This window comes from Helianthus annuus, chromosome 5, assembly GCF_002127325.2.
Source record: "Helianthus annuus cultivar XRQ/B chromosome 5, HanXRQr2.0-SUNRISE, whole genome shotgun sequence".
Lineage (NCBI taxonomy): Eukaryota > Viridiplantae > Streptophyta > Magnoliopsida > Asterales > Asteraceae > Helianthus > Helianthus annuus.
This window is the reverse complement of record NC_035437.2, coordinates 174,644,628-174,655,444: the sequence shown is the minus strand read 5'-3', so window position 1 is coordinate 174,655,444 and position 10,817 is coordinate 174,644,628. Positions and strand designations below refer to the sequence as shown.

At 36.1% G+C, this 10,817-nt stretch overlaps 1 protein-coding gene across 2 annotated transcripts; it reads right to left on the bottom strand.

The window, feature by feature from the left end:
* Positions 1-407: 407 nt before the first annotated feature.
* LOC110942283 (trihelix transcription factor GT-2) lies at positions 408-3,304 on the bottom strand. Of its 2 annotated transcripts, XM_035990428.1 has the most exons (4): positions 3,151-3,300; positions 2,927-3,108; positions 1,598-2,556; positions 408-1,493 (listed from the first exon to the last, which is right to left on the bottom strand). In XM_035990428.1, exons 1-4 carry the CDS (start codon positions 3,190-3,192, stop codon positions 766-768), a joined length of 1,911 nt encoding a protein of 636 aa, XP_035846321.1. In that variant the 5' UTR covers positions 3,193-3,300; the 3' UTR covers positions 408-765. The 2 variants fall into 2 exon arrangements, with proteins under 2 accessions (XP_035846321.1, XP_022039713.1); XM_022184021.2 differs by having other exon boundaries at positions 2,927-3,304.
* Positions 3,305-10,817: the final 7,513 nt, after the last annotated feature.

The window sequence follows — 10,817 nt, the reverse complement described above, 5'->3', positions numbered from 1 at the left end:
AACTTATATTTAGCTATATTGCTATTTTTAAGTAAATTTTTTTTCTAAAAATATCCAGTGATGTAGTCAAGTAATAACTTTTATAATATGTTCATCGTGCATCACATATTGAAAGGAAAAAAAAATAATGCATTTTAAGTTCTTGGAAGTATATAAATAAGAAATTTAAACAATTTCAATATATTAATTGTACACCGCCCATCTTTTTAACATATAATATCACAAATCACAAACGAATATTATAGTAAAATCGTACAAATATAATTTGACAAATTTATATTGTATCATATGTATTGAAAGTGTATACTGATATAATGTGTAGCATAATTATATAATATAAATAAATACACAATAAATAAAGAATAAAGAGTGTGACAAATAAAAAAGAAAAAGAGAAGGAATTTTAATAAAAAATAAAAGATAATTAAAACAAGTATTTCTCACATTTACACCCCATCAACAAAAATATAAAATTACAAATTACTTTTTTATTGGATTATTCCATTCTATCTCTCCCTCATTATTTTATTCTTCTTGCAAATAATAAATAAATCATAAAATAAACCACAATATACTACTGTAAATATAAAAAAACTTACAATGTTACACTTACACCCCCTCCTCCCCCACCCACCCCATGTGTTTGTTGTATCAAGTTACCATAATTTACCAGCAACCCGACCCGCGTACCAATCGGACCCTTTCTGCAACTCATGACCCACACTTGCAGTCTCTTCCATTTCATTTTCTATAAATTTCAATCATTCAACTTGTAGCCATTGATGATGTTTTGTTTGGGACAATCTCGTAATCACCACCTTCTTCTTCGTCATCGTCGTCGTCTTCGTCGTAATCATCGTCGTTTTGTTCGGCATTCTGGTTATCTTGAACACCTCTTGGTTCATTCGGTTTCGACTGTTGGTGCTGCTGGTGATGTTGGTGCTGGTGCTGGTGTTGGTGCTGCTGTTCTTGAACCACGGCCGGAAGCGGCCATTGCTGCTCCGGCCGGGCCATTATGGCCATCTGGGTTTCAGGTTTTACCTGAAACCCAGAATTATTATTACTACTACTACCGCTTGCTTTTTCGCGGTAAATAGCGTCAAGCTGGTGAAAATACGGGCAGGTTTTCGAATCTTCGGGTCGTTTCTTGCTGCTTTCCTTAACCTTCTTGTAGTACTTGTTGATGTTCTCCCACTTCTCTTTGCACCTTTTCGCGTTGCGGTTGTACCCTAGCTTCCTCATCGCCGACGATATCTCCTCCCATAATGGCCCTTTCGGCCCGCTTTCTTGATATTTCGTGTCGAGAGTTGTTCGAAGATTGATAAGCGCGTTAATTTCGGCCTTTGGCCATCGCGATGGGCTCGGTTGTAACATGTTCTCTCCGCCTCCGCCGTTGTCGACATATTTTACCATTGGTAGTGGTGTTGCGGTTGCAGGTACGGATACCGATACAGATACAGGAGTAGGAGTAGGAGCAGGCGCTGGCGCAGGTACTGCAAATGGTACCATCAAAATTTATAAAAAGAAGAAAAAATGAATGATGAGGATGAATTTACAAATTGATTGTAATCATAAAAAAAAGGTAAAATGATTGCACCTGCTATCTGCGGGGTCTGTTGTTGTTGTTGCTGCGGTTGCTGTTGCTGCATTGGTGGTGTCGGTTGTGGTGGCGGTGGTGTTGGTGCTGGTGCTGGTACTGGTGCGGGTACTTGTGGAAGGTTTTGTTGCTGTTGTTGTAGCAATTGCATTGCGGACATATGCGGTATTACCGCATTCGGATTTTGCTCAGTAATTTTCTGTAAAAAACTAATAACCGCCGCGTCTTTCGCAGCGACCATAGACCGTTCTTGCACCAACAACTCATGCTCGCGCTTCATTTTCGCCATTTCCTGCATCCGCCACTGCTCCTCTCTCGCCATCCGATCACGCTCGCGTCTCTCCAACGTGTCAAGAAACTTCGCTTGCAACTCCTCCTGCTTATCCACCACCTCCTTCATCAACTTCCCAAAAAACTCCTTCCATTTCCGCTTCCGATTCCTCCGCCTCTCCGGCGGCTCATCCTCCGAAGACGTCGAAGACGAACTCGAATTCGTCGAAGCCGAAATATTCAACTGCGAAAACGGAAACCCTCCCACATGATTAATAGTTGGCATTGCCACCGCGGGAGCCGCAACCGAGATCGGATCCACGTTGTTCGGTTGCGACACCGTCATGTTACCAATCGGGGTTACACCCGATTGAGTTACAACCGATGGAATCTGAATATTCGACATTTGTGAAAGTACTTGTGCAGGCTTAGACACCACCTGTGGTGGTGCTGGTGGTGGTGGTGGCGGTTGCGGTGGTGGTGGTAGTGCTAGCGGTGGTTGTTGATGGTAGTGGCTGCTAGCCGATGGGCTTCCTTCTAAAGCTTGTAATTGATCAAAAAATCTGTAAGTTTTACCATCAGCTTTTGATGTGCGGCCTTCTTTAGTTCTTTTGTGGTATTTATAAACATTCTCGAATTTCTCTTTGCATTTTTTCGCACTTCGATGATAGCCGAGTTCGGCTAGTTTCCTGATAAAACAAAATTATTAAAATAATTAAAAACAACAGGAGGTAATATATTATTTTTTTAATAAATCCCGGCTGAGCACTTACTCGAAACCGGCCGGAGTTTGAAAAGGTAAGAACTAGAAAAATCTAAAAAGATGATGACAAAAATCAAATTTAATTCAATTGAATTCAATTCAAATCCGAAACTACATGGAAAGTTAGTGTTTAATCAAAGAATAATAATTAAATTCCGGTTCACCGGAAAAAAAATATATGAGTAAAAATCTTTATCATTTGGATCTCGTTTGAAGTTCTGAAAAAAAAAAAAAAAACAAATTGAATTGTATCACTTTAGAACAATTTTAATATGGTTAAATGGATAAAAATTAACCTGGAAACTTCATCCCATAATGGACCTTTAAGACTTGAATCACGAAAAGCAACATCCATATCCGAACGGATTTTAAGCAAAGCCAAAGTTTCTTGTCTCGGCCACCGGTTTCCACCGGAATTTCGGCCACCATCTTCAATTCTTCCTCTTTCATCTTCACTAAATCCGGTAGGAGCTTCGGCCGCAGCGGAAGCCGCTGCGGCCGAAGCGGATGAAGCCTCGGCAGCATCACCGGATTGGTTAGCAAGTTGTTGTTGTAGCATCATGAGACACTACTTGCTACTACTACTGTTGAAAGAGAAGCAAATTACTAGAGATGAAATATAAAAAGAAAAAAACAAACAAGATGGTGATGGTGAATTCTTGAGGGTTTTATGTAAGATCGGGTGTATGGTGAATTTATTAATTTATTTCGGTGGGGATCTGATCTGCCTGTCAATCTCACACCCAAAAAAAGGAAAAATCAAATTAAAATGAAAAAAAAGGTGGCAGTAAAGATAGAAATGTATTAAAAATAAATATAAATAGCTGGGGGAATCTTTTGGTATTATTATTATTTTCTTCCCTTTATCTGCTTGTTTAAGAAAAGTTTCAGAGACCACCACAAGGGTCACTTTGGTTTATCTGTCAGTAAATGGCCCAGATACATACATACATACATATATAACTCCTAGTAGTATATATAACAAAATCACCACAGTAGTTATTATTTTTTACATTGAATATTAATTACATGAGTAAATATTCGATATTATTGGTGTATCATTTAATATGGGTATATAAATGTATAATTTCAGGTATCTGTAAAATTGATTTAGCATTAATTTAATATGTACAAATGAAATATATAAAATATATATATATATATTATTAATAAACATATTCAGAAATACTTAAATCTAACTCGTGTTTCATTTATTTCTTTTATATTTTTTTACAATCCAATGCATGTTTACTTTTTTTTTAATTACTGATACGTAGTTGATTACCACTGTATATCTAAACCTCCTATAATGGTGTGTCCAACTCATTATAGCGGTGCATCTAAACCACAAGTAATAAAATGTATGTAACTACTACCTACCGCCTTTAAATTCGCCGAATGAAAAGTGTCACTTCCTGGTTCGTTTATACGTCTTACACAGTAAAAATCTTTTGATCTAAAAAAGAATACTGAGTATACAATTCAAAATGTAAGAAATTATGTTTGCCAATTTCATCCAAATTTTAGAGACGATTTTGGTAATTTTGTGAATCACGATGGTAAATTTTAGAGATCTTACTCGATAGTATTTAATATTCTAATATATCATGTTTTAAGCAACAAGTATAAGTGTTTATGCGATTATCATAGTTCTCTATGCAATATTAATTTTGTATTGAAGTGTCATCTCTCACTACAAAACCAATGACATTTACGGATGGTCACATGTGTCAAAAAGTCGTGGTGACGGTCATTACTGATGAAAATATGTTTGGTGATAGTTCGTTGGAAATCAGAGCATGAAGCTTTTATGGACTTTATGAATTCAAACTCGTTTTTATTGAAATTAAAATAAAAAATTGATCGTATTAAAAAAAGATATTTGGTTGTACAAGAACTTAAAATTTTATAGTAAAAACCAAGCTCTCAAAAATTAAAAGATTTAAATAATTAATTAAAACAATGCGTGGATTAAGAAAACTAAATTACTTAAACAACCTTTCATAAAGTTTATGTGTTTCTCATTTATGTAAGTTTTACACATTACGGCTTCAACTACTTTTGTCACACTTTAATACAACTAGACCTCCAACTCACGTCTCAAACTATAAAGCTACATCTAATATTAATAAAAAAATACCTTAGAAAATTAATATATAGTTATGTAATTACTATATACACAAATAAATACATATATATGTATGTACGTGTATATCTTGAGAATTAATATAATTATATCGTTTTTCAAGTCAATAATAATATACCATAAATGGATATATCATCTTGCATCATATAACCTAAGATAAGATAACCCGTACAAATTTGTCTATGTTTCAACAAGGCTCAGATGTTACCCAAATGCATTGAACGGAATAACAATATATGTGAAAAGATATTATGTAAAATTATGTGTGCCTGATCAGCAATGATTATTCGTTCTACTTATAGAACACCATTTAAAAAGACACAATGCAAAAAATATGCAATTTAATATCTGCACCAATGATTTTTTACTGTTTTCAATCTGCCAAAGTAATTGCTTAGAGTATGGATTGTGTAGAGGTTTTGATTAGGGACATTGTTTGACACATGACAGATATAGGATTTATCAGCTTACACCCAAAAAAGTCAGGTGTAGAATCAGGGGCGGATCCAGGAATGTTTTCCACCAGGTTCCTTTTGATAGATTCTCACTATTTTTTCTAAATCATATAAGGTTTTCACTAATTTTTTTCATTTTTTTTTCAAACCGAGGGGGTTCCTGGGAACCCCCAAAACAACCCTGGATCCGCCACTGTGTAGAATAGGCGTGACCAGGCCGACGTTGGGATGTCATGTGGCATTCATTTTTTTTTAAAGTTGACAATTTATATAAAAACACAATTTATATTAGAAGTATATTAACTTAATTTAAAAAAAATACATAAAAGACTACCCTAAAAAAATAAAAAAACCCTACTTATTAAATCATAAAAAATAAAAAATAAAAACTACAGAGTACGATAAATATTAAAGTGAGCAACCTACTTAAAATCTGTATTCACGTCATGCCTGTACTCGATCTTCGCAATTTCGACTTTCGAGTCGATCGTCGTGGGTCAATTTGCCGGCATGGACACGGTCGAAGCAAGCTTTAAAGTGATTTAACTTCGGTTTGAGCTCACGCCATTTCTGTTGCCACGTGTTAAGTTGGGATGCGTGTTGCCGACGTGTTGGTGGTATTGTTGAAACGCTCGACCCAATACGCGGTTTGACCGCGTTGTAGAGGACGTTGGGCATCGACAATCGAAGTAACAAGTGTGAATTCTTCCTCTTCGGTCCAATGCATCATGTTTACCTTTGTTTTTTTTTTTTTTTGTGTGGGTGTGGGTGAAGAAGATTGTGAGAATATGGTGTGGGCTGGGTATTTATAGATATAAAATGTAACTTTAAAAAAAAAATTGGTTTAAAATAGCGGCTACTTTGAACCAGCCAACCACAACCCACCATGTCACCCAGCTCCCCAGCCCCACGCCAGACAGAATCTCTACACCAAACGGACGACGCCAAGCCCAACGCCGAACCAGGATAGGGTAGACGGCGTTAAACCCCCTCTACCGCCCCAACCCACGCCCCACACTCATAGTCTTAAATCAAAAACATGAAGTCGACATGACTATCTTTTCTAACAACATTATATTTTCTTTAAAAAAATTATTATATTCTCTAAAAAAATTTAAAAAGATAACAACATTGATGTTTGTTTTCTCCAAAAGTAAATTTTAAAATTCATAATAAACGATTATATTTGAAGTAAAAATTAGCATTATAGTTTATTGAATTGAACAATAATATTTAACTTTTCTAAATATTAATACACATAACTCATCATACTTGTTAGTTTCCCTAGATACTAATTTCTTAAAGAAATATATTGTTGGTTATGCAATAAAAATGCACCTACTATAACAATGAAAAAATTGATTAGTAGGGTCTTAAATTTAGATCTAACATATGTTGATCTTTCATGAAATTTTACATGTTTATTTTAACAAAATTATATATTAGTTAGACGCTTAAATTATTTATATAATATTGACTATTTAAAAAATATAAGCATTGAGTGTACGTATGTTATCTTTTAAGTTCCCGATTACATTATTGAATATGAATTAGTGTTGTATTTTATGATCTCATTAAGCACCTTAAGTCTTTTTTAATTTTTTAATTTTCTGTTTTCTGGTTTTAATAAAATTATTTTTATGGCTTTAGTTATATTGTATATCATAATTTTAGTTTGTCCTAAAATGCTTTTTGCACTTTTAAATTGACGGTTATAATAATATAATTTTTCCATTTTATGGCTTTGCTATATCATTTTAATGTACTCAGCAAGGAATTAATTGTAAAGGCAAGATTGATGACAAAGTAACAAAAGTTAAATTAAGGCTAGGTCTATTCGCACACGCCGTTTGTCTTTTTGCACACCTAAAGCGCCCCGCTATGGCCAAAGCGGGGCGCTTTGGCTTTGGTCAACAGACAAGGACTGACAGAAGTCAAATACTTTCGGAATAAGCTTTCTAGCCGGATTGTTTTTTGTCAGCGTTCGCCAAATACTTTGGTTGCGAATATCTTGCTCTGCCAACTCCTTAACCAGTTTTTTGTCCTCCGAAGAAAGCCTTCTCGCATACGCATGACCCTCGAAGTTTTCAATAGGAGTGTGGTTATGCTTCGCCTTCGTCACCTCGATCCTCCAAACACTTCCGGATGATTCCGAAAACCCGATCATCTCGAACGGGCAGCCTATTTTCTTGCTACCCGTTTTCCTCTGTGTAGCTACACTCTTATGCTCCCCACCAAAAGTACATTGAAACCAAATCTTGTAATTCTCTCCTCTTTTATTCGACCTCTTTGTCACAATGAGGTAACCATTGTCTTTTGCCGTGTCTTGTACCCAACGCACCATCTCTTTACGTGACGAAAAGGTCTGCGTTGTATCAAACGAAAATGTAACCGGGTAACAACCTTCCTCGTCAACAGACACATCCTCCGGCTCACCATCGTCACCGACATTCGAATAGACTTGATGTTCAAAGCTTTGTTCACAACCGTAACTCTGGGTTGGATAACACTCCTGCTGTACAAAGCTTTGCTCGCCACCGTAACCGAAATTCGAATAACCTTGTTGACAACCGTAACTTTCGTTTGGATAACACTCCTGCTGTACAAAGCTATACTCGCCACCGTAACCGAAATTCGAATAACCTTGTTGTGCGTAAGGGTCCTCCACAGGGGTATTCAAATCCAGCTGCACCGTGTTATCACGATAACGAATGCAAGAGACAACCTCTGTCTCCCTCAAGTTGGACGACACCGGTTTCTCAAACGAGTCAGAAATAGCGGTCCCCTCGTAAGAATCAGGAACAACCGACTCGTCAGAATAATCACCGAAAAGATAGTTACTGAACCACGACATCGTTTTTTCAAAAAATTTAACTAATAGAGCAAAGAAGATCGACAGAAAACAATTCGAGTGATGAATCCGTTGTCTGGCCAGTGATTTAAAGCCAGAATGTGGGATCGAAGCGCCGCGCTTTGGCCATAGCGCGGCGCTTAGGGTTCACGGGCTCACTGAAACCTAGTCACACTTTATGTCTGTCAGTCTGTCACTCAGTCAGTCATTCGAAACCTCGTATCACCTTTTGTCGCCCTAAGCGCCGCGCTTTGGCCAAAGCGGAGCGCTTAAGGGTGTGAAAATTATTTTGGCGTGTGTGATTAGCATGATCCTAAATTAATTGCTTAAATTGGAGTTTATTATATTTATGGATAATAAAATTGATACGGATGAAGTACAATCTTACTTTTTATATCAACTAGTAATTATCATTTAGTACTTGTTGCCTGGTTTCTGATTTTTTTTAACTTTGTTTTTCTGAAACTAATGTTGTACTCTTAATCAAGAATGAAGTATTTCAATAAAAGAAAAAAAAAATCAAGAATAAAAGATCCGAAATATGTTCATATGTATACGTGTTTTCCTGTGTATATTTTTTTAATAAAACATAATTTTAAATATATTTTAAACAATTTGTTTGTTACACTAACACTCTGTTCCCAAGACTCATTTAACAGGGTGAGGAGAGGGAAAAGAGATGAAAATATGAAAAACCATGTTCTCGAGTTTCATTTAACAGGGGGAGGGGAGGGAAAAGGGAAGAAAATATGACCAAATATAACCATATATTCATCCTCCCAAATTAGAGAGATTTGGAGAGAAAATTTTTCTTCCCCTCCCCTCACCTCCCCCTGTTAAATGACTCGGGAACATAGTGTAAGTAGCGAAAATCCTCACATGAATAAAAGATCTACGATACGTAGGTGTAATATGTGTCACAAGACTATTGACAATTCATAATAAGATTATCAGTAGTAGGGTTTTTTTGGCGTTTTCTCTCAAAAAAGCACCTCCACGCCCAATTACCACCGCCTGGGCGTTTTTTCAAAAAAAAAAAAAAAATGCACACAACGTTCTTTTCTCCACGCCCCATGTTCAAGATCTTTGACCAAGCACAGGTATTCTTCTTTTTGTTTGGCTAATACCTTTTTTGATGGGTTTTTTATTTAATTCTATTACATCCCTTTTAACATAGTGTCCCACAATGCCCACATCTCCACTATACCCATTTTAGAAGAACGCCTCATAGTGCCACATTGCTGACTGGACTGGCACATGACGCAAAACCCCAAGGATGGGAGCATTATTTGTGTCTTCCACTACACATTGTCTAAGCTTTGTTTTTGATATGAAATTCTAACTTCTTTTTTTTTTTTACCAAACCGAACTGCTTATCATATTCATTAAAATACCAAAATAATAAAGTACAAACAAACGGCAAGTAAATAAGCAAAAAGCTGCACCGCAACCCTTTTAAATTGTAAAACCGATCCTACTAATTCTAACTATATACATATTTTAAGCTTTTTATTTTGTGAAAAAACTAATTCTCTTAATATTTTGTAACTTCTGAAGACAAATTGATATTGACGATTAAGAGTGTGACATTTTAAAAAGTATTATTATTAAAAGCTAAAATAAAAAATAAAAAATATATTATGTGGTTCGTAAAAGAAATCTAAATTTAAATTGGAAAAAGATGGGGGTATAGTATTATACAGGATGGAATAATAAATCTACAAAAAAGTATAAAAAAAATTAAAAAAAAAAATACGAGGGTATAGTCTGTCCAGCTAAATTTAGTTAAAAGTGGGACCCATGTAGCTCACCTCTGCTTTTCGGGCGTTGTTTTTTGGATTTCAGTGGGTGTTGGTGTTTGCCTTACAATAGAAACTCATACGAATTGACGTTTTTACCCATAACATGCCTCACATTTATTTTTACCCTTTGCTGTCTATCTTATCTTCTCCTCTCTCCGACCCACCCTCCCTAATAATGCAAGTTTTAATTTCAATCATTTCTTTATTGTAATATTTTAAAACTATTTTACTCAAAAATAATGTTTCATGTTTTATTTGTGATTAAGGAGCCAAGTAGGGCTGTAAACGAGCCGAGTCGAATTGAGTCGAGTTCGATCTAGCTTGAGCTCGGTTAGAACTCAATTTGAGCTGGCTTGGTTAGAGCTCGAATTTCAAATCGAGCTAAAATTTGAGACTCGAGCTCGACTCGATTAAAATTCGAGCTAGCTCGGCTCAGCTCAATCTGGCTCAAACTAACAAAGAACCGTGAAATTTACTACTTAAAAAGCCCTAAAAAATGAATCTCTTCATAGACTAAGGGTCATAATTGCAATTAATATGCAAGTATAAATAGTTAACTCACTTTGTACATTGTTTTTACCTTCTATTATAGGGGAAATACTCCCTTAGTTTTTGTCTTCTGAGCGATGTGGGACAAAAAAAAATGAAGGATGTAAACTTTATCGAGCCGGCTCACGAGCCGAGCCAGGCCAAGCTCGAGCTCAGCTCGTTTACAAACCGAGCCGAGCCGAGCTGGCTCGTTTACAACCGAGCTAATTTCGTGCCGAGCTTTTTTCGAGCGAGTTTTGAGCAAGCTGCGAGCCACGAGTTTTTTGAACACCCTTAGAGCCAAGTGGGGCTAGCTCACTTGGTAAAGCCTGTTGCCTCTTATGAGATGTTTTGGGTTCAATACCAAGCAAGAGTGATTTATTTGTAAATATAAGAGTTTGGGAG